Here is a 23,636-nt window from a genome sequence, read left to right on the forward strand (position 1 = left end):
GAATCAGGCAGCCTTCCTACTGCAGCCTCACATCCAGCACACACAGGCCAGCAGGGGAACAGCTCAGTAGCTGCATCCCCTCCTTCTGGCTTGCCCCAACTCAGAGCACCACCACCCCTGCTGACCCCAGCACCTTGGGGGTGCCTGTGCAGCTCCACAGCCTGAAGTCAGGGCAGCCACAGGAGCCCAGCTCCAGGCTTTGTCTCCATTTACACTGAGGAAGCACCTGCCTCAGATTCTTTTTACCTGGTGAAATCCGATCACTTCCAGATGCTGCATCAGCCCTGTCAGCAGCACGCTACAAGGAGGCAGAGGCAGCCAAGGCCTTTGTGTTAAGCCATGGGCACAAACAAAGGATGTGCAGAAATACTTGTCTCCAGTGCACATCTCAGGCTTTGGCATAGTTTTGAGTACATAGTTTTAGTACATAGCTCAGCTATAAATCCCTATACCATTCAGCAGCTCCAGCATTTTAATATTAAATAAGTGATGCCCAGCTCTGACCCACAAGCTGAGGGCTGCACAGCCCCTCACAGAGCACAACCAGGCTCCGCTCCTTGTTCCTAGGCAGCCTGGGAAGAAAAATGCTTGTATCCTGTGGAGAACAAATTCAGGGCAGAGGAAGAGGTCCTTCCCTCCAGAAATTGTGTTTTCCCTTCACATTAATTCATCTGTCACTCCACCTCCCCCCACATCTGAGAAAGCAGAGCCCTGAAGCACCTGGGGTCCTTTTGAAGAATCAAACCTAGCAAAGCATGGATGATAGAGCTGCCCACCCCCAGTTCTGCATCAAACAAAGTCCTTAAAATGCTTCAGCCCCTGGGGCCTGTCGGGTGCCAGCAGAGCCCTCCAGCCTGGGACCCCAGAGACACATCCACCCTCCTCAGCCCATGGAGGGAGGCTGAATTTAGAGGGATTGGATACAGGGAGGACTCCTCAGCAGTGACATGCAATGGGCACCTGGAATACAGGTCCTTGCTAGTAGAGGGCAGCTTTAGGCAGAGCTGAATCAATGGGCTCCAGGCAAGTGGGCAGCATCTTTGAGGCAAAGCAGCTCCCACTGCAAATATCTGTGCTGCTGAAGGGCCCAAGTTGACTCAGCTCCCACGTCCAGATCCTGCTACATCCATGGAGGGCTGGAATAGCAGGACAAAGCCTCTCAAACAGCTTCTGAGAGGTTTCAAACACTTAGAATCAAGCCTAGAAATTTCAGCACAAGTACCGAAATCAAGCTGGATGTGGTGGTAACATCCCACTCTTTAGGGGTTTGACTCTAGTCAAGCAGTTAGCAGGAAGTCTCAGGCTGTGCTTTTTCACCTAGAAAAGGCACCCAGGAGCTAACACCTTCCCTATGTTTAGGGCTTGTGGAATTTGTTTTGCAACAACTCTTTGCAACAGTGGCTTATGAGGGGGGGCAGGACAGAAGCAATTAGAAGCAGAAGGTACAAACCCAGAAGTGCAATTTATTGATAAGCTTCAAATGTAAGAAGATCCCACATCTTTGCTCCTCTTGATCTGGACATCCTGGCTCTACCAAGACTGCCTAGCTCAGAGCTGTGCAGTGCCTCATCTTCAGAAGTTGAAGTCGTGCTTCTCCACTGAGAACTTATATAGTCCGTCCTCATCAGTCCCAGGCTGCAGATCTGGATTTTCCTAGGAGGAAGTTGATGGCCTCTAGTTAATGGTTCTGCATCTTTATAGCAGAAGGTTATTGTACCAGGTTGCCTGAAGCTCTGCTGCAGCTTGCTGCTTTATTCTCCTTTTAAAAGCCTGTTACAGCAGCAGAACAGCTTCACCAAGTCCTCCTGTTCTGTACAGCACACCTTGTCATTGTCCCTGTGGCTCAGGTGCCAAAGTGAACAAATCTACAGACTCAGACACCTGGGGCAGGAGACAGGAGTAACTGGAGTGGCAGAATTTGCTTGAGTTTAGTCTGCTTCCAACAGCAACCAGGGTTGCTTTGGAGAGGCGTTGCCCTGGCATCCAGCCCCTCAGGTAGGTGCTGGTGCGTAGGACAGCTTCCTCCACACCCTCTCACCAGGACACCCTGGTGCTGGGCAAAAACCACAGCTAACAGACATCTGCTCCCTGCTGCAGGGGGTTCAAATCTAGACCAAGCCTCAGCTCCAAGGTCTGCCAAACCACTAAGCCTCTTCCCTGGTGTTCCCCCATCTGCAAGACTCAAAGGCTAGATCCAAGGATGGCATCTGTGACAGTTACAGAGCTCTTGCAACTGCTGGCTAATGTCCTATGCTCTTTTTCCACAAGTTCGTTAATGTGAGAAGGGTCAAGTAATCCAGAAGGAACCTGAGCACAGTTATCAGCCAAGTAGGAGGCTTCCATTCATAGCAACAAGCTAGCTCAGCTCTGAAGGAGGAAACTTCTCCACATTTGGTATTCATACCAGCAACTGCAGTAACCCCAGCTGATGCCAGTTTAAATTCCAGCAGCAAGATGCTATCAAGGCATCCATAGCTGTTGCACAACTAATCAGCTGACAACTGAAATCATAGCTTTCAAAAAGCTCCAAGAGTAAAGGGAGCAAGCTGCAAGAACTAACCTATTCATGTAGAGATCTCTTCTAAGGCCCTAACTCAGCATCCTTGAAGGATGTGCTTCATTTCAGCACGCAATAGCTCATTTTCAGATGAGAAACAGCAGGAGCTCACATACCTCACCAGAAAAGTATTTCTCTATGATATTCAGTGCAGCTCGGTAGACCATGTTGTTGTCGTGGGTTTGCAAGGCTTCAATTTTCTCCAGGCCATCAAGCTCCTCCACCAGCAGGCACAGCCTTTCTGTCTCTCCCAGCTTCTCAGCTGCCTGTGACAAAGGAGGCAAATACAACCTCATGTCAGTAACAGGCCCAAGATGATCTCTCCTGTAAGGCCCTGAACCTAGGGGTCGAGTGTCTGCAACCCCTTTGCATTTTTGGTCCCTCCCTGCTTTGAGTTTAGCAGAAATCCTTGGGATACGACTACTGTGCATGTGAAGCAGTCCCTGTTAGGATTATTGTACTGTGGCTTCACTGCACAAACAAGTGAGCCAAACCCTACTCAGTTTCTGTAAAGACCCCAGGACCACTCTTTCTCCTAGACCTTTACCTCTGTGCAGCTCAGGGATCAGCACACTACATTTTTTCCCTTACCAAAACCCTTGGGAACTTAACCTTGTCAAGCCCGGACAACCCAAGAGGATCCAAGAACAAATTAGATCAAGTCCAACCCCAACTCCTGCAAGACCACTGTCTGACATAGGAGCTATTCTAGCCACACCATGTGAGCCTTCAGCTCACACCCTGCTGCTCTGGGGGGGAAAGGATGCAAGAAACAGTACCAGATCTTACCAGGAAGAGATTTGAAATTGTATCCAGGATGACCAGGATAGTTTTGCTGTCTCTAGCCAAAAGCAAGTTGAGCAGAGGCTTGAGGACCCCAGACTGGACAAGCTCCACCACCTGCTCCACGGTGCCTCCAGTCGTGAAGTTGGCCACTGCCCACACAGCCTCCTTCTGAGCCTTGAAGTCCCCCTGGAAGAGCAGCACAGTGAAGGCACTGCCAGGCTCCAGCATCCTTCGTAGAGCAGGGTGAGGGGCCAGGAGACAAGAGCCAGCTTGGACAGGTCCCTAGCACTTGGAGAGCTTGGTGACACCTTGCAGAGCTGCCAAGAGCAGCTCCAAGCCATGCTGTTGTGCCACATGCAGGCATACTGACGGCTCAGGCTGTTCCAGAGATTGCTCAGGTGGCTCTGGAGCACACACCAAGTGCCTCACAAACCAAATGTCATCAACTGAAGCTTAACTCTGCTCCTACAGCAGCTGGACAGGCAGCACTGCACCCTTACCTTATCGAGCAGCTCCACCAGAGGTGGCAACAACCTGCAGGTGATGAGTTGCTGGATCTGCTGGCAAGGCCCAGCAGCGATGTTGCTGAGCGTCCACGCAGCTTCCTTCTGTATGGTTGGCTTTGTGTGTCGCAAGAGAAGGGGCAGGACAGCCAAGACGCCCGCATCAATAGCTGCCTGCGTCTGCTCATCAGTCCCTGTCACAACATTCCCAATGGCACGGAGAGCTGGGGTCTAGGCAAATTAGAACAGATGAAGGAGGTGAGGAGAATCCTTATCTCAAGGGATGCATACCAGGAGGACAAGTTCCCTAAGTGCTTGATCCTTCAAGCAAAGGAAACACCATGGCTGATTACTCTTACAGACCTACTGGCCTCCTCTTTGGCTCTAAGCAGCTTTAGAGTCTTAGAGCCTGTAAGCTACAGCAAGCTGGAACAGAGTATTGGCTTGACCAGTAACCAAGCAAAACTGGGGTCTGGGGGAACAAATAGCCACACACAACAAGAAGACATCTCTTCCCTTGATGTAGGGCATCAGAGGAGGGGAACCCAAGACTGGGAGTTTGCTTCCTACCATAATGATCAGCTCCGGGCTGCCCATGAGCTCCACCAGCCTTGGGAGAATCCCTGTGTCCACAATGATCTGGATGCGATCGTTGGAGCCATCGGTCAGGTAGGAAACTGCCCAGCAGGAGTCAGCGATGATTTCCTTATCCTCATGCTCCAGGAGGCAGGTGAGGACCGGCAGCATCTTCCTCACTGCATCCAGGGGTGGGTAGGGGTTCTTGTTCCTGCAGAGGTTCGATAGAGTCCATGTGATGTTCCTCAGGAAGCCAACCTGGAACAAAAACAAGGTGTAAGATCCTCCCTGGCCAAGGAAGCCTCACAGGAGCAACAAGCACAGGAGAGGGAGCACCCTGCTTCTGGGCCCTGCAGTTCAGAGATGTTATCGGAGTAGCCAGAAGCAGCCTTCTTAATAAGGGCTGAGGCTTGTTTGAAGATGAAACAAGTGAGTAAGACCTTTCCCCTCCTCCCTCTCCAATATTAAGTTCCAATAACTTCAAGTCTGGTGGTGTGACAAGCTCCTATGACTAACAAAGGTGCCCAACAGCTTGTTTGCTGGGTCTCTGGGACAAATTACAAAGCATTCTTTGGACAAGATCAGGAATTTGTTGTTTTAATATTAGCATTATTAAGGATCAGCAGCTCATTGTTCTTGAGCAGGGCACCTCAAGGATTGAAGCTGCCCCATCCAGCTCATCTCAGCAAGGAGTCATGGCTGCTCCAGGAGAGCAGTGGAGCTACCTCCAGAGCATCCCAGCTACCAAGGTGTGCATAGGGCCAGTGTTCTGCCCTGTTTTGGCTGGTATCCTGCCCTGTTTCACAGGACACCCCCAAAAAGAGGAGAGGTTGAATCAGGAACAGCAGCCAGAGAAGTCCTTCAAAAGGATTTTGCAATATAAAAATCGCAGAAGGCCTGGAGGGTGTTTTCTTAACACTACCCTGCGAGGCTGTAGGTATGCCTACAGAAAGCACACGGCTTCCACCACACCCAGGGGTGGGACACCTGGAGGCATCGGTACTGCTCTCAAAGCTGCTGTGTCCACCTCCTGCCTCCCCCGAGCAAGCAGCAGGGCAGGACCACTGCAGGAGGGCAGGAGAAGGCACAGAGCCAACAGCTTGGAGCTACCCGAGAAGCAGCAGGAGGAAGCTTGAAGGGCAAGTTCAGCCCTTCCACATGCATGTGCACGTCCCAGTGACATCTCAGCCTGAGCTTTCCCATCCAGCTCTGACCATTTCAAGCCAGGAATAAGGCACTGCATCGACCTGGAGACCCCCTGGCATGCCCAGGTCTTGTATGTAGTTTAGAAGCAGAATCACCAGAAACAGTTTAGAAAAGGGTCTCATTCAAATGTGCAACCAGCTGGTTATTTGTAAGTCACCATTCACCCATTGCCCAAGTGATTGAGAGCTGTTAAGTTGAGAAAATGAAGGTTATTTACTGGAGTTACAGGCGACACCAGAGCCAGCAAGGGAGGAATCACATTGCAATTGATAAGAGCATCTCTGTACAGAGGGCCATCACCTGCACAGAAAGAAAGGGGAGTTTATTGCATCTGCAGCAGCCATGAGGCAGGGACGTGCTGACATCAGGGAGCAGCCAGACCTGCTGCCAGAGGCCAGGGCTCACCACCAGCCCCACACCATTCAGGATTTCCAGGCAATCTGAGCACCATCATGGCCAGCCAGACATCCCATTGTTTTCCCCCCCACTAATGACACCAGCAGGGGACACCATCCCAGCAGGACAGACATTTGCACTTGGCTTTGGCCAAAATCCTCCTGCAGAACCCACGCAAGATCTCAAAGGCTCAAGTCCCCCATGAAGGGATGGAGGAGTTTCAACAGCATCAGCAGCCTGGAGACAGAGCCAGGAGGAGACAAAGGCATCCCAAGGAACCCCAGTAATCCCAGTTCCTGACTGGGAATGTCGGCTCATGCTTACCTGCGATGTTGCCCAGTGCCCACACAGACTGCTCGCTGATGTGCATGTGCGGGGAGGAGAGGAGGGCGATGAAGGCTGGGATTGCACCCCCATCCACCACCGCCTTGGTGTGCTCAGAGGTGCCAGATGCGATGTTGGTCAGTGCCCAGGCGGCCTCAAACTGCAGCTGAGCGCTGTCAGCACGGGAGAGGAACTCCACCAGCCTGGGGATGATGCCCAGCTCGATGATCTGGTTGAGAGGAGGGTCCTTCTGCCTGGACAGCATTCTCCTGCAAGAAAGGGCACAGCACAGCCCACCTTGAGCAGACCAAGCCTTACTTGGCTGTGAGGCACCATCAGGACACTGACCTACCCAAAAACAGCTGGAAAAAAAACATGTTTTCAGCCAGATCTGCTCCCCAGCCTGGCTCACTCTGCAGCCACAATGCTGGCACAGGGTAGTGCAGAGGTGGGAATCCATGGCTTAGAGCTGCCTCTCCACCTCCACCGGGTATCTCCCCATGGTGCAAGCTCAGGGTGCTGCCAGGCTGGGTGTGTGAGCAGGCAGGAGGCCAGCTCCGTGCTGCCGAGCAGCCTGGGGAGCCAGGCAGCACTCATCCCTTTAGGAAGGGTCTGCTCTGGCCAGCCTCCAGCAGACACCTTGGTCCTCCCCGATGGTTTCAGCAGCTGGCTGGAGCCACCACGACCCCTGCCCCAGTGCAGGGGCTCCAGGAGGCACAGCAAAGCCCTGGGCTGGCCCCAACCACACCACACAGGTCCCTGCCTGCTGCAGGCACCACCCAGGGCTGGGCTCCATCCCAGCCAGGCACCCAGGGCACACTGCAGGGCTTCAGCCATCAGCTGCAGCCCCTCAGGGTTACCGGGCTCCTTCCCCATGCACTTTGTCATGTCTCCAGAGCTCTTCCAACAGGAAGAAATGCCTGCAGCCCGCAGGACCCACCGCAGCCAGCCCAGTCCCTCCCGGTCAGGCAGCATACCTGGCAGCCTGCGTAGCCTGCAGCTGGAGCTCAGGGTTGTTCCCGTTCACAGCTTGGACTATTTCCTCCAAGGACAGCTGAATAATCTGTGTCATGGGGAATGATTCAGAGTCAGACAGCAAGCCAAGGCTCCCTCCAGTTTAATCTCCGCAGTCAATCAGCCGTCTAGACCCAAGTCAGTCACCACTCCATATCTAAGTGGTGTCTACTCTTTATGCAACGCAGTTTCGGGATGATGCAGAGGAAGAGCATCCACAAAAAACCTTCGAGGCAACTAATCCTTGTAATCAAGCACTGGAAGAGTCACTGACACCGTTTTGGCCCTACGAGCAGTAATTACCATCGCCAGCTCCCAGAGCTGAGGCTCTAGCCAGTTCTACCTGCCACTGAGGGAAGCTGCGTGGCACATTTCCATGCAAAATAACCCAGAAAAGGGCTAAGCCACCTGTAAAGCATTCCCCAGTGCTGGGCATGGGGAATCAAGAAGGGCACTGGCTGTTTAACCCAGGTCCCTTTAGCCAGACCCGGGGATGGCCCAAAAACTGAAGTAGCAGCGAGACCCAGTGTGCTACAGCACCAATCCTGTCCAGGTGCAGGGCACCCAGCACTCACCACATTTTTGTCTTCTGGAATGGGGCTTTTCTCCATCAAGGTGATGGAGATACTCCTGCGCTTCAGGATCTGCTCGTCCTTCTGGGCCTTCCGCAGCTCGACTTGCACCTCCACCCTCTGCCTCCGCAGGGCCTGTGGGAGAAGGGGACACCACCACATCAGTGCCCACAGCACACGATTTGGGTCCAGCTCCACAACCCCAAAATCCCCCTCATGAGGGGCAGAAGCAGCTTCTGCTTTCAGGTAGCTCCTCACCATGGCCTGGAGGCTCACACAGGAGGAAACATCTCACCGGGTGCCTCCCAAGGAGGCAGGCTGAACCAGCAACCAGAGGCTGATTTTAAAGTCAGATTTTCTGGAAGGCAAACCCTCATCTCCTGCACTGCCCTAGAGCAAGCAGACAGACCCCATAGCCAGGATAAACCCCATAGCTGGGGTAAATGCTGCTGGGAGCTGGGCAGGACCATCCTCATCATCCCCATCACAGCCACCCACCCCAAACTTGAGTCCCCCTTGCCACCACACAGCCCAGCCAGCTCTCACCCAGCTCCACGCCCCAGGTCCGTACTTACAGCTGCGTCCTTGCCCCTGTTCTTGAACTTCTTCATCCTCTCGCTGGGCTCGTTCATGACTGGCATCTTGGCGAGGCTTGGGAGCAGCCAGAGGAGAGCTTCCACGTGCTTTTGGGGTGCAGGACAGCAGGGTCAGGTCACAGTAACACCCACCTCCATCTGCAGGGGACCCAGGACCCCCCCACCCCTAGGGCACAGCCACCACCCCAGCAAGGTGGGTGCTGAGATCCCCTGCCCCACACAGAGCTCAGTGAGATCCTCACACCCCATAGCAGAGCCTCTGAACTAAACACAGGCACAAACCACCACTTAACTAGGAGAATTACAACCCTACAGGAAGCAGGGCACCCCACTTCTCACGGATACAGTCACACCACCTTCCTCCAGCTCTGGATCACACACACAGCCCAAACCTGGTGGGGACACCCAAAAAGCATCAGCTCAAGGCCCCACATCCACCCCTACCACCTCACCCCACAGCCCAGGGGGGCTCCTGCACCAGAGACCCCCACAGTGGGGTAAATGCATTGGGTCACACGCAGGACACGGGGTGACCAAGCTCAGCCAAGCAGATAAATCCTCCTTCAGACCCAGCTCTGGGTTTGCCAGGTGAGGGGAATTAAGTAGGACAGGCAGAGTTATTTCTAACCCTATTAGGGTAAGAAAAGCAGAGGCATACACACAAATAAGACCAGGACCAGACCTCCAGACAGTTTTTAAACCAGAAAAAAAAAAAACAAAACAAAACAAACCCACAGCCTCCACCCAGCAGAAACTCCTCCCTGCCTCCATTTAATGTCCAAGAAGCCCCAGTAGGACCCCAAAAAGCCTCTCCATTCTGGGGGCTTCCCCCAAGCCCACCTCAGCAGGTGGAAGAGACTCAGCACAACCCCAAGCAGCACCCAAAGCCCCACACCCTGCACAAAGGAACCCAAAGAAAACCCCCCACAGAGGGCAGAAAGCTGCCCCTAACCCCCTAGAGAAGAAACTACCCACCCTTCAACCTCTCTCTTGCCCACCTCACCCTCATCTGCCCCTTTTATTGCCCCCCAGGGCCGCATCCTGCCCTGCTCTGCCCCAGCATTGGCTCTCCCCGGGCAGCCTCCTCGTTAGCTCCAGCTGCTGCGTGGCGAGGCAATTTGGGGGCACCTGGGGGAGCAGCAGTGGTGCCTTCCCTCCTGAGCTGTCCTCCAGCCGCAGCCACCCCTCTCACACCCCAACACCTCCTCTGTGCACTTACACATCACCCAGTTTGGTGTTATTTGGGTGAGCAGCCTGGGGGGGCCTCTTTTTTGACCGGGCTGTGGCAGGAGGTGGCACGGAGACACCCAGCAGGGACCTGTGGTCTGTATAAATCCTTTAGATTTCAGCCAGGGCATCAAATAACTGCTCACAGTGGGGCTTGGTGTGGCACTTGGGCAGCTCTGGGGACTCTGAAGAGTCTCTGGGGACTCAGCCTGGCTTTGCCAGCCCTCCAAAACGTCACCCTTTTGGGCAAAGCCCTGTAAAACCCACACGGGCAGGGGCACGGTGGGGAGCACGGCCTGGAACGAACGGAGAGGCTGGGGCAGGAGGAAGAGCGGTGTTTGGCAAATGGGGGGTCAAGCAGCTACTAAAATATGTAATTAAAACCACATTTTAAATGACAGGACGCAGCGCTGGGGTCGGCACCCTCTGCCCCCAGCCCCTGGGAGCACAGTGAGCCCTCCAACCCTGCCGGTTGTGCAGCACCGTGGCTGTTTCCACGTAAATTATGAGAATTACAGCAAAAAACTCCACGGTGAGGCTATTTCCAGCATGGAAACACCCATGGAAAGGCCCTGTGCTGCACCTGGGCTGCTCCAAAATCGTGGATTCAAGGCTCCCTTTCAGGGCAAAGGATTCAGGTTGTGCAAAGCTTGGCGCAGAAGGTGCGTGGGGAGGGGGCTTCAGAGAAGACCTCCAATAAACCCATTGCCTGTGGGTGCTGAGAGCTGGTGGTGCCGATCCTCGCTGCCGTGTTCCTAAGTTTCAAGTGCCACTGGTTGCATCCTCTCGTTTTCTTGGCTGCTCGAGACAGGAAAATTACATTTCAATTGCTTTTTAATTCAACTTAATCTGGTGCAAAAGTTAGTGTGCGCCCTCTAATTTGGTTTTCTGAGCGGTTTGTTTCGGCTAATTCCTCATCAGCCAGCGCTAAATCAAAACAGGCCTGGTTTGAGCCGAAATAGATGAGTCCTTGCAACCTTTCCAAGCAGTTTAATTAAATTGGCCCAAAATCACGCCCCGGGAGGAGCAGGGGCAGTCTCTCGCGCCGGCCAGCCCCAAGCTGGGAGCAGAGCAGATGCTCTGCTGCCTTCCGAGCTCTCCAGGTGCTGCAGGACCTGTCCATGCAGCTGGGCTGGGAGAGGTTTGCTGTTACCTCGGCTGCTCTTTTCCTTTTTACCCTTTCCATCCTTTTTCATCCCCCTTTCCACCTGCCAGGCACAATCGGAGCCGTCCTGCTCGGCGCCCTGTCACTGCCAGAGCAGGGAGAGGGAAAGGATGGGGAGAGAAAACCGAACTGATCACCGTGCCCTCCTCCCCACCCTTCTTCTCCATCCTTGATGGCACCAGAGGTGGCACAGCTCAGTGCTCGGTCCCCAAACAGGCTCAGGGTGAGCGGAGCTGCTTTCAACCCGCGCTGAGGACACGGGCAGATCAATATTTGCCCACGGGGAAAGGGGAGAGCCGCTGGAGGAAAAAAGCGTTTCGGTTTCCAGCATAATAAGAGGGTATCAGAGCTAATGGAGAGGAAAGGAGATAAAACCCTAAATCTACATGACAGCGTCCCCTGAGCTCAGCCTTGTGTGCTCAGGCTGAAAATCCACATGGTGACAGGTATGGAAAGCCACGGCTCCAGCTTGGGGGTTTGCTTTGTGGCTGCTCCCTCCCAGCCTGCGCCCAGCACCCCCAGCACGGCACCACGGAGTGGCTGGACACCGACTGGTGCCAGGGCCGAAAACACCAGTTTGAATCCCTGAGATAAATGCACTGATTTTGCCTCTTTTTTCTTCTTTTTCTTTTTCTTTTTCTTTTTCTTTTTCTTTTTCTTTTTCTTTTTCTTTTTCTTTTTCTTTTTCTTTTTCTTTTTCTTTTTCTTTTTCTTTGTTTCTTTTTCTTTTTCTTTTTCTTTTTCTTTTTCTTTTTCTTTTTCTTTTTCTTTTTCTTTTTCCTTTTTCTTTTTTTTTTTCATTTTTTCCTTTTCCTTTTCCTTTTCCTTTTCCTTCACCTTCTCCTTCTCCTTCTCCTTCTCCTTCTCCTTCTCCTTCTCCTTCTCCTTCTCCTTCTCCTTCTCCTTCTCCTTCTCCTTCTCCTTCTCCTTCTCCTTCTCCTTCTCCTTCTCCTTCTCCTTCTCCTTCTCCTTCTCCTTCTCCTTCTCTTTCTCCTTCTCCTTCTCCTTCTCCTTCTCCTTCTCCTTCCCCTTCCCCTTCCCCTTCCCCTTCCCCTTCCCCTTCCCCTTCCCCTTCCCCTTCCCCTTCCCCTTCCCCTTTCCATTCTGTGTCTGTGTCTCTCTAACAAGCCTGTTCCCACTGCCCATGGCAGAAGGACCTGGCCAGGAACGAAGCCCACCCGTGGCAGCTCTGCAGTGGGGTGAGAAGAGGCAGACCCAGCCCAGGCTCCTTCGCCGGAGGCTGTGCAGCTGCAGGCACAATTCGGGGCAATCCTTCCCGAGAGGAAACCCTCACCTGGCAGAGGGAGGCCACGGGCAGGGATTCCTGCCAATGCCCTGCACGCCCGCTCTCCGACGGTGTATTTTCTCAGTCAGCTCTCATGTAGTCCATTAAATTAACATCAACAAATTAATTTCCCTTATTAGTTACAGTACAACCGAGGCAACATCTGTGTGGACCGCCCGGCCCAGCTGCAGCAGCCGCATTCACACAAGGTGAGGGCTGCTGGATGCGAATGCGCCCGGACCTCTTCTCCTCCTGCCCTGCCAAACCCATGCACAGCACCCCCAGCGCGATGCCCCAGAGGGGACGGAGCCTGGAAATTCCTCCTTTTGGGGCTGGGAAGCCTCCTCCCGGCACAGCAGCCTGCCCTGATCCCTGCCGGGGGCATGGAGGTCCCTCAGCCGGTGACGTCCCCAAATCCATCCCACGGGGCTCATCGCGGTCCTGTTGTTCGTGCAGCAGCCACGGATCGAGGTCGAGGTCAGAGCTGCGTTGTGCTGGGCACCAAGCACACACATAATAAGTGACAGCCCCTGCCCGTTACAGCCTGTCTAATCAGATGATCCTTAAGGATCATCTAGATCCTTAAGGATCCTTAAGGATCCTCAAGTCCACCCCCTTACTTCCTCGTAAGGGGGTGTCGAGAGGCAGGAGACCTTTTCTCCATTAACACCAGCGACAGGACCCGCGGGAATGGAGTTAAGCTGAGGCAGGGGAAGTTTAGGCTGGACATCAGGAAGGGGTTCTTCACAGAGAGAGTGGTTGCACACTGGAACAGGCTCCCCAGGGAAGTGGTCACTGCACCGAGCCTGACTGAATTTAAGAAGAGATTGGACTGTGCACTTAGTCACATGGTCTGAACTTGGGTAGACCTGTGCGGTGTCAAGAGTTGGACTTGATGATCCTTAAGGGTCCCTTCCAACTCAGGATATTCTATGATTCTATGATTCAATAATCAGGGCGTGCAGAAAGAAGGTGGGAGAAGGGATTTATTGTTATCCCTGTCTTACTGCTGAGCCAGCGGCAAAGCCGAGCACGGCAGCTGGATTTCCCGAGGCTCAGGGTCCAGCTTGTCGTTCCTCCTAATAAGTTCCTCCTAAAAACATTGATCAGTTTGGCTGTGATCGATGCTGCTGTGGCTCCGTGGTGTCCCACTGCTGCACCGTGGGACATCCAAGCTTGATTCTAGGACTGTATTTGGTTGAATAAATTCAGTGTTCACATCCAACGCTTCCCTGAGGTTACACAAACCGTGAAACTTGTCCCTTTGTGCCGCGCTTTTCAAGGCGAGAGTTCTTCAGCGCCATTTCCCTGCCAAGAGCAGGATCGCTCACTCAGAAAGGTAGAGCTGGAAAGCCCCACTGATAAAACCCACAAAAGGGATCCGCATTTATTGATACAGAAACTTGGCAGGGCTGTGAGTTCCCTGGGAATTAGGGACAAGGGAATTGCTGTGCTGGAAGAGAGCTCACAAACACCGATTTGGAGCCTCTGGGTTGTGAAGTGGCCAAAGCACGAAGGGTAACACCAAGAATTACCCCATCCGCTGGGCACCACCCATCGGTGGGAGCTCCTGACAAGCTCATCGAGCCTCAGCGAGGACAAAAACAGCAGAGAATAAGTTGTGGGAGGCCTTTAAGGCTTGCCAAGTGCAGCTGTTAACGTCCATTAGGCAGGCAGCGTAAGCGGATGCCTCCGAAAACTAGCACAGCCCTGGAGGGCCTGTAACTCCACACCAGGCTGAACATTAAGGAACTAATTTTAACTTCTAAGCAGCATCCTTTCTGCCAGCCACGGAGGGATTAGAGTAACAGTTTTTGAAATTATTTAAAAATAACATCAGACTTAATCATAGCTATTTATTAAACCCATTATCCTCTGTCAGTTATGGGACACTGATTTATTCAGCTGCGGAAACTATAATCACTTATGGCCAAAAATCTCACAGTTTTTTTTTTTTTTTTTTAATGGGGGCCCAGTAATGATTATTCCTTTAGCCTCTGGATCTGTAACTCAAGGAACTGAAACAGAAAAAAAATCAGTGGTTAATTTGGGGACAAGGCACAACGGGGTGCTGGAGAAACCTTGGATGTGCAGAAAAATCCTGCGTGACCTCGCCGGGTGGCACCCAGCAGAGGAAAGGCTGAGGCACTCCTAAAGGAGTGGAGTATATTGTAATCATGTCAGGTGGAAAAGCCCAACAAAAATATCAGAAAAAAAAACACATAAATCACAGGGTGTCCGGCCTCTGGATGCCTCTTTGCTGCCAGGGACCCGAGGGGGAGCTGAGATCCCCCAGCAGCCCAGACGTGGGCTCCCCTTGCTCAGGGGTCCCTGGTCATTGCAGCCGAGGACAGCATTCCCCCAGAAATCGGTGTCTTTGTTCAAAATGTGTATTTAGGGGCCTTCATTTGAAAGCCCTGCTTAGGAAATGCTAAAAAGAAGATTCAGGTTGCGTATTGTAGCTGACCCTTAGGAGCCAAAGGTAGTTTTTGCTGTGTCTGGGGGTGATAATCATCTCTGTTTCAACTGCTTCACATCTCAGACGGCTTGGTATCGAGCTTTTGGGGATTGCTGCATCCATTTGTGCTGTCTCCTTTCTGCCCCTGCTCTTCTCTGCTCCCCTGGACGTGGGCAGGATGCTGAGCCTGCTGTGGGGACTAGGACAGCCTGTTTTTTGGGACTACAAGGGTAAAAACGTGTGCTCACACTCTGCACGGTGCTCTGAGCAGGGCGGGTGGTTTGTGAGGTCCTCGTGTACTCCGTTTTCTGAGGTCGAGGTAAAACTTCCCTATTTCTCCCAGGAAAAAGGGAAACGAGGGGAGAAGGGGACTCAGAGCTTCCTCTTTGCCCCAGGAGCTGCGATCTCCCCTGCTTTGGTTAGAGACCAGCCCCGTCCCCATGCAGCCAGAGCCCCTCCAGCCCTCGCAGGAATAGGCTGATCCTCCCCAGCCAGGACCAGACACCAGCTGAGGACGAGGATACAGCTTTCATTACAGCATCATTTTCTGAACGATTAACAAATGCACAAACGTCTTGCTGCCTTCTGGGCCAGATCTTTGTATAACCCTGGGATCCTTCAGGGCTCTCTGACCCGAGTGCCATTCCTCCCCTAAGCACCGGAGATGGGTTTGTGGCTGCTGCTTAAACGCAGCCTTGAAAGGCAGCATCTGAAAGGGAGTTCCTTGTTATTCCCAGGCTTGCCACTACAGTGCAAAGGCCCAAGCTGTGCAGTGAGCCATCACGAGCGGTTTTCCACAGGCTGCTCCTCTCCCGGCTCTCTGCACGGCTACAACCTCCTGCTTTGGAACTGGGGATGCCCTTATGGGCACCTGGGTCGCTGTTTAGCCTGGGAATCCTGGCGTCCCTCAGGGCGAGAGGCCAGAACCTTTCTTCTGCGTGGGTTGTGTTGTAGGGACGGATTTGCCCCTTTATCTGAAGACCAGTTTCCAATCTCAAACCTAGTGATGCTCCCGGTCCCTTCAGGCAGGAAGCCTGGACTTTCAGGCTCACTTTATGACGAAGAAATCGGTGTCAGAGCAAGAAACTGAGCCCGTGTGGCAGGCAGACATCCTGCCTAGCCGACAGCTCCCTCCCCATGATCTGCTGCCTTCTGTGCAGTGCTGTCCAGACCCAGCAAGCTGAACGGCTCCTTCCTTTTCTAAGAGATCCTCCGAAAGGCTCCCTCCCAGGTAACAGCGTGGCTCTAAGGGGATGTGGCTGGAGCTGCCATCCATTCCAGGCTGTCCCAGCGGGATTTATGCAGCGTGGTGCTGTGCTGGAGCACTGCAGCCAGGGATGAGATGCAGGACGGGGTTACAGAAATTGCAGAAATTGCATTAAACTCAGCCATAGGTGTCTGAGCTACTCAGGAAGCAATTTGGCTGAGTTCTAGCCAGTGCTGATCTGTTCACGGGCCGGGTGAGCTCGTGTCTATTAAACATCTGACATTTTGACCTGTATCGCTCCACCGAGAGACGCGATTGCTCCCTTTGCAGCTGATTCCTCCTGTGCAGCCAAAACAGACACTTCTGTGTGCTACACATGAGCGAACAGGTCAGAACCCATTATTTAGATGCATTTCATGCCCTTCTTTAAGATGTTTGCCTGAGAACTGTTTACAATCTTCATTCACAGATTCAAGGTCTGAAATAATTACCTAAAAAAGCCCAGAAAATATGACTTGCTCCAGATGCATTCCTGGGGAGTTAATCACAGTTCTCAATATTCAGCACTCAAGCTGGCCACGGTTTCTGCGGTATTATCCTGCTCCTGACAGGACATGCTGAGTCCTTAGGATCAGATTTTCGGTGTGAATAGCCGGTTACAAATTCAAGGTGGGTGTAACACGGACTCTCTAATTTTCACCTCAAAGGGACTGTTTCTCTGAATCCTCCTGCTTGGAAACCCAATCCCAAGCATATTCACCTGCAACACTCACGCTGACAATATCTGCAGAGTAACCAGCCACATCCCAGACGTTCCAGCAGAGGCAAGCACAGCAGAGAAATGCTTGAAGCTGATACAAAACAATTGTCTTCTCGGGAAGTTCACAATTCACTGAGCAACTGAAACAAGCAGGACTGTCACTCACCAATAGCCTTTATCCTCTTTGCTCATAGCAAACACAGAATTTATTCATCTTCAACACGGGGGCTAGAAATGGTTTTAAAATGAAACTTCTATTTTGCTACAAGCCAGTTAGGTCACCAACTTGCCTGCTCCCTCCAAGGACTCAGTCTGATCTTTGCCAAGCTCCTCTCAACGCTGAAATCTGCCCGGCCACCTTGGCAAGAAGGGCGCAGCTGGAGAGGTGGTTTGAACAAAGCCTTCATTAGATGATCTTTCTATTGAAGCCTCTCATCCTTATCCACCAGCAGCTGAGTTCCCAAGGCACCCTGTAAGGAAAGGAAAGACAAGAAATCCCAAGAAACAAGGCATTATCTGATCTCACCCGAGGGACCCAAGCTTTCCCCGTCAGGCTCCCAGCACTACAGCCTGCTGAACTCGTGGATAAGGAACGTGTTGTCTTGGCTAAAACCTGAGTGCTGGCTCAGGCCCTTTGGACAGCTATGAAAGAGCCCGGCCAGCCCTTGTAAACACACACACGTCCTCCAGGATCGTGGGCCTGGCCCAGCAGGTACGTGCTGTGTGTGACTGCTGCAAGAGGTGTGCGGTGGAATCAGGAAGGACCGTACACCTCCATGGGGCACAAAGTGCAAGCAGAGGCAAAAAGACAAAAGCACGGTGCCTGCTGGTCTAGATGAAGCCAGCCCGGGTTTATATTCACTGTGTTTTATATCAGGCAGGCTTGAACCCATGGGTATTTTAACTCTATGTTTATTAAACTCCGTGTGATTTGGGGGAAATTAAATCTCAGGATTTTAACTCACCTCCAACCAGTGGCATGGCCTTACCACTTCCCTGACCCATGCTGTGCCTCGATCTCCCCAGCTGCAGAAGGATGGTGAGACACAAATTTATGAATTTCAAATCCATAAAGCTCTGAGACCTGCACCAAAAAGCTCTGTTTGATGTGCGTACAAGCTATTTTTACTCACAGGCGTTTATCTTCTGTAGGAGTTTGGTTGAACATTTCATTGATCTGCTTCAGAGACCACGCCAGTTCGTGTGCGGCAGGGGGGTGACAGCCTGCAGTCCTGAGCCTTCGGTGGGAAGGGGCTGCAGGATCAAGTCCCGAATATACACTGCAAATCTGGGCATCTCAAACCTACAGATTTAACAGGACAGGTGGAAAGGGGAAGTGATTGCTGAGCTGTGATAGCTCCTTATCTCTGCCTGATCAGAAGCAGAAACGCACAGAGGAAAGTGTCTCCTTCCTGGTTTATAGGTGAAATTCATCCCGGACTAGCAGACCACAACTGATAGCGTTACACCAGGACCTTGCTGATCCCTGAAACCAGTTTCCAAAGGTGCAGCACTGCTGCCTGGGAGTCCCTGCACTCACACACACACACACACACACACACACACACACACACACACACGTATTTTCAGACCACCCAAGTCTTCAGGAGGATGGCAGGGAAAACGAGATCACCAGAGCAGCCAGTGCTAGCATCATCCCTGGCCAGTGCAAGGCTGTTCTGACTTCAGCCTGAGCAGGAGCCTCTAAAAGCAGACCCCGATGGCAAAGAGCCCCCTGCCCACAGCGGGGGCTTCTCCTTACTCCCACTGCTCTCCCCCTGTGCAGGCGCCGTGACTCAGGAGGCTGGCACAAAGCAGGGCTTGGGGCTGGCAGCAGTGGAAGGGAGAGGAGCTCTTGGCCTGAGCAGCGTGTCCACACAGCGAAACCAAGCCACAGCACAGCCCGAGCTCCCTTTCATCTAGGTAACACAGGCAATAATAGCTGTGACAAGATCAGCTCTGTCTCCGCACGGAGCAACACGTTGAGCAGGTCCCAGAGGTCCCCAGGAGGCAGCCCAGGAGTCTGTAGGCAGCCGGACAGTGCTGGAGACAGCTCAGCATCAGCAGTTTGGCTGTTGCCTTGACAACGTTCAAGCTGGTTCAGGTGCTTTGCGAAGGAAAGCTTTGTGGAGTGTGGGACAGTCTGCTCCTGACGTGGGACAGGTCCTCGAAAATGCAGAGCCCTGGGACACGACCTACATCCGTGCACTCCCCTGCTCCATCCTGCTCCCCAGCACATCCTCATGGTGAGGAATGGATAGCAGACGGATGGATGTCCAGCAGAAGAACATGCCCAAGCTCACCAAATGGATGGCAGGGCCAACGGGACCCTCCTCAACAAGGCCAGCTCCCTGGACAGCCTGCAGCAGCCCCACACCCACAGGTCTGCATGGGCAAGGGCAGAGAGAAATGGCAAAGCAGCACCTCGCCAGTCTGTGCTGCTGTGATTTGTGTGTGTGTGAGGCTTAAATCTTCCAGCTCAGGTCCTGGTCCCTTCCCTCTGCCTGGCTGTCGCTTGTTAAAAGCAAGCAGCAAAGCACCAGGATGTTTGAGTTCCCTGCTTTGCTCTGCTCTGCCTTCAGATGAATTCCCTACGTTTCTTTTTTCTCATTCATAAAACAGAGGGTGATATTGATCTGTGGCTGCCACGGATCTACCCTCACACAGAGCTCTGGGGACTCGCAGGTGGTCTGGAAACTGAAATAAATAGCAGTGGGAGGATTAATCACAGTGACTGCAGAGACATGGCGATTCCGGAGAGCACGGAGCTGGAGAGCAGCCTCAGGGATCCTGGGCCAGGAGGGATTTCCCGGCAGTTTGTTTCCTGCCACCTGCAAAAACAAACTCGAAAAAGTGTTTTATCTGGGTAAAACATGAAGAGCAAGTTGCCCAAATAATAAGAGAGGCATATGCATCAATAAGCAGGGAGGAAACCTGGCCTTTTTTTCATAATAGCAATGAAGTTGGGAGCAAGTAGAAGCCCCCTGTGCTAATGGCTGCTTCAGCACCCACAGGCATTGCAGCTTCCATAGCTGACAGCATTCTTTTCTTTTCTTTTCTTTTCTTTTCTTTTCTTTTCTTTTCTTTTCTTTTCTTCTCTTCTCTTCTCTTCTCTTCTCTTCTCTTCTCTTCTCTTCTCTTCTCTTCTCTTCTCTTCTCTTCTCTTCTCTTCTCTTCTCTTCTCTTCTCTTCTCTTCTCTTCTCTTCTCTTCTCTTCTCTTCTCTTCTCTTCTCTTCTCTTCTCTTCTCTTCTCTTCTCTTCTCTTCTCTTCTCTTCTCTTCTCTTCTCTTCTCTTCTCTTCTCTTCTCTTCTCTTCTCTTCTCTTCTTTTTTCCTTTTCTCCTCTCCTCTCCTCTCCTCAACTCTGCTGTGGGGGGTCAGTAACACAGTTCACAACCTACAAACATCAATAGCAACTACATCTGGCCTTGCAGCAAAAATCCTGTTATTCTAGCCTTGTGGGATTCCTTCAGTGGCTTCCTATTTCTCCTTCCAGCTTCCTTACCACCAGAGCTCTGGCCTGTCGTGTCCCAGCTTGTACTTCTGCGCCTCTTTCCTCCTCCACAACTTCTCCCCCAAGGCTGTCCCGACCGCACTCGCATTCCTAGCCTGTCTTATGCTGCCCTCTATCCTTGGAATAACCTTCCTCTTCCTGCAAGCAATGATGCTCACCCTTCTTTCCAGGCTTTCTGCCTGCCCATCCAGCCTTGCCCTGCCATTCCCTTGTGGACTTCTCACTCCTGGCATGTCCCAAAAACCTTTTCTGGAAGGGTGAAGCACTGAAAATTGCATCGTGCCTTGCATTTGGTGTTGCTTCTTGGAACCGGGGAGATCAACCAGACTCCTGCCTGCCCCAAATCCACAAGACGTTTGGGGAAAGCCTTTAGTAGGGATGAACCTGAGAAGGTCTTGAAGGTGACCTCGATACCTGCCAAGATCCACAGCTGGGCTAGGGTGCATCAAAACCCCTTTCAAGCAATTCCTGCCTGCCTGACACAGAGCACGGAAACTGCAGTGCTTGCCTCTTGAATTCTTCCCCTTGCTGCTGTACAATCTGCCCTTTTATTTGCTTTATTTTTGTGCCAACACAATACTTGTTTTCCATACTCACTTTGCCTAGTGGAGAATTTGGAGCTGGCGAGGCGAAGGAAACGAGAAGGTCATCTGGTGCTCTGCTGCTGTCAGCAGCGCTGGCAAGCAGGCTGCAGATGGAAAGGCAGAGGTGCCGGATGGATGGAGGAGCACAGCCTGCAGAGATCCTCCCAGCAGCACGGCAGCTTTCTGCGGGAGCCGACTGACAGCAAATGTACTTACTGGGTTGCTTTGGATGGTGAGGAGGAGCTGTGCTCAAAGCCTAAAGTCTTCGGCATCCTGCTGACACTGACTTTTATCTGCTTCCTTCTAGGGGGATCACTGGAAAATCAGATCATCCAAGCAAACCTGTTCTGGAGGCCTGTGGTAATGCTAAGACTAAGAGGAACAACAGTTCTCCCATTTTGCAAGTACCGGGTCTCTGGATTTCACCGCTAGGTCACTAGATCATAGAAAGATATTCCCTAACAAAAAAATAAAAACAAAAATTAGTTTTGAGTGCTTCCTAAAGCATTACGGTTTGTGTGTATTTTCTGAGATCTCACATTTCCTTGAACCAAGTGTTTCAGTGGATTTTGTCTCGACTTCATGTTCTTACATGTCAAAAGAAAAAAATTGTTTTGATCAATCCCAAATCAATGCCCTTTCACTGTTTACTTCTGCAGACTCAAAATGCTTTCATTTTTTTTCCCCAGATTATTATTTTTAAATTTGAAATTGACAGTGAAAATGGAAAACACTGGGGTTTTCAACTGAAGTCTCATTTCTCTGTTTGTGTGCTACATACTTCTGCCATATGCTGCAGAGAAGGAGGATTTCTTTAAGCTCTAATACAGAATCCAAGAAGAAAGAGTTTTTTTATAGATCTGATCTTTGAAAAGATTAAATTTCCTCTCACTGACTTGCAAATTTGCCCCTACGGGCACTGCTGTCTCTCCCTGATGAACGCACAGAACCTCTCAGCTCCTTTCTGTTTTCCTACCGATATTGCAATCTTGATTAACAGACTCATCTTTTATTTTCTCATGTAGGGCAAATTTATCCAAATTCGCTTTGGTAGCACAAGCAGGCTGGCTAGGGCTAGCGCTGAGAGCTCTGAGGAACCACAAAATTCTTTATATTCATTTTGCATTGGATTTTTTCCGGGGTTGAACGGACCCTGTTCTGATTACATCAGGCACAAGAAAATCTGAAACTAATTCTGTTAATTGGAGGAATCTGTACTGCTCTAGATGAACCCCAAATCTGGCCCTGCTTCCACAGTGGGGTTACGTGCTTTAGATGATGACAACTTTATTTCTTCTTTCTTTAGTTGACTCCGAGGCTCCATGTGAACACGTAAAAGGCACAATGCTTGCCCCCAAAGCTGTGCACTTTTCCTTCTACAATTACATCGCAACTGTTCCTCACATTCATCAGCACAACATTGTAGTTGTCTTGCAATCAGGATCCTAAAAATAACAGTCCAGGGAAGGTGCATTGTTCTTTGTTTGCACACGTGCACCTAAGACTAAAATGAGAACCTCAAATCCCAGCTCACAAGGTAGAAAGACCCCATTATGCTTCCTGACTAAAGCCCTTCAGCACGCAGAAAAAGGAGAGAGGAAACATATGGACCGGTTATTCTTTAATGTGGGATTGTCTGAATCCCTCCTACTTTCAACTCATCCCAGATTTGCATCACACCAAGAGACCATATGTTGGGTTTGCCTCTCTGGACCGTGGGCCAAGGCAGGTTTCAGGTTGTTTTCTGGCAGCTTGCAGCTCCTTCCAGCCTGGCCAGGAGAGCAAGGGCATGGACAGACCCTCTCTGTGCAGGCAGCAGCACTGGCTTGGGGTCCTTCTGCACCCTCACTGGAGCTCTGCTGGCAGGGATTGCATCTGTGTCACCTGGACTTGCTACAATTAACGATAAAGGTGGTTCGATCCAACCCAAATTTGTCTGAAGAACTCACACGATCCCTTTCACCTACACACCTATGTGGGCAGAAGACTTAACCAAGAGGCAAAGATGAAAATGCCCAGCTAAGACAGCCAGCGAGGTCTGGTTATTTGGTACAGCTGAACGAATTGCTACCCTGAGGTCTGGGGACGTGTGCTTTTGTGCTTTTTGTCAATATCAGAAGTCAAACTAACCACGTTAGGGCCTGACAGGAGGTATTGGCAGAGAGCTTACAGCACACAAAACATCTTTTCCAGAGCTCTTCTCAGAAAGAAAGGGCAGTACAGGGAGGTGTTTTCACAGATCAATCTCCAAACCTTGCACTGGCAATTCAGAGGGTGCTTAGCAGTGGGATGAGTCAGTTTGGAGACCCGCTCCTGAACCCAGCACTGACACAACTGGAAAAGCGATGGCATCTTTTTGCCTCCACGTCACGAGCTGCCAAAATAGCTGCACTAAAACTTATCCCAGAGGGAACTGTTGAGAAGCTTAAAAGCGCTCTCTGAGAGCATCAGTGAAGGATATTATGAGCTATGCTGCACTTACAGGACTTCCAAAGGACATCGGGGAACTGCTGGTTTCACTGGTATCAAAACCTAAAGCCCCACTGATGTAGGGTTGTAATTTTTCAAGCTCTGGCTGCCACCTGCACCTGGACGTGTTTGTCCCCATGTTTCAGACCCAGAGAAGACACGTGTCATTTCCCAGGAAGCAGAGGAGAGAGGTTATCACTTCTTCTACCAGATTATCTCCAAGAAGAAACCTGAATTTATTGATAAGGGCACTTTGTGTTCAAGTGATTCACTCCCTTAACTGCAGCCTTCCCTGCTCGATCCTCTGCTTCTAGAATAAGAAACCTACTCACAGGAGCCGTGTGCTTGACTAGGGATTGAAACAGGTTCTGTGCAGGGGAGGGGTTGTTGCTTCATGTCCAGGAAGAAGAGGATTGCAAGTGACTTCTCCTTAGGCA

General features: G+C 51.6%; 1 protein-coding gene across 1 annotated transcript; it reads right to left on the minus strand.

Annotated features, from left to right (window-relative positions):
- Nucleotides 1-1,443: 1,443 nt before the first annotated feature.
- On the minus strand, nt 1,444-17,578 carry KPNA7 (karyopherin subunit alpha 7). The gene is made up of 11 exons (XM_072023808.1): nt 16,923-17,578; nt 8,510-8,617; nt 7,938-8,069; nt 7,326-7,411; nt 6,349-6,617; nt 5,846-5,928; nt 4,417-4,680; nt 3,844-4,077; nt 3,347-3,529; nt 2,674-2,823; nt 1,444-1,653 (listed from the first exon to the last, which is right to left on the minus strand). Exons 1-11 carry the CDS (start codon nt 17,037-17,039, stop codon nt 1,573-1,575), a joined length of 1,707 nt encoding a protein of 568 aa, XP_071879909.1. The 5' UTR covers nt 17,040-17,578; the 3' UTR covers nt 1,444-1,572.
- Nucleotides 17,579-23,636: the final 6,058 nt, after the last annotated feature.

Source organism: Anas platyrhynchos, chromosome 15 (genome assembly GCF_047663525.1).
Source record: "Anas platyrhynchos isolate ZD024472 breed Pekin duck chromosome 15, IASCAAS_PekinDuck_T2T, whole genome shotgun sequence".
In the NCBI taxonomy this organism is placed as follows: Eukaryota; Metazoa; Chordata; class Aves; order Anseriformes; family Anatidae; genus Anas; species Anas platyrhynchos.

Excerpts from the sequence above, each read along its gene's own strand:
- KPNA7 (XM_072023808.1), bottom strand. The coding sequence starts at position 17,039 with ATGAAGGCTTTGTTCAAACCACCTCTCCAGCTGCGCCCTTCTTGCCAA. Across the intron at positions 4,078-4,416 it reads GCCCGGAGCTGATCATTATG|ACCCCAGCTCTCCGTGCCAT; the intron begins GTAGGAAGCAAA and ends TAATTTGCCTAG. Across the intron at positions 1,654-2,673 it reads AGAAATACTTTTCTGGTGAG|GAAAATCCAGATCTGCAGCC; the intron begins GTATGTGAGCTC and ends ACTTCCTCCTAG.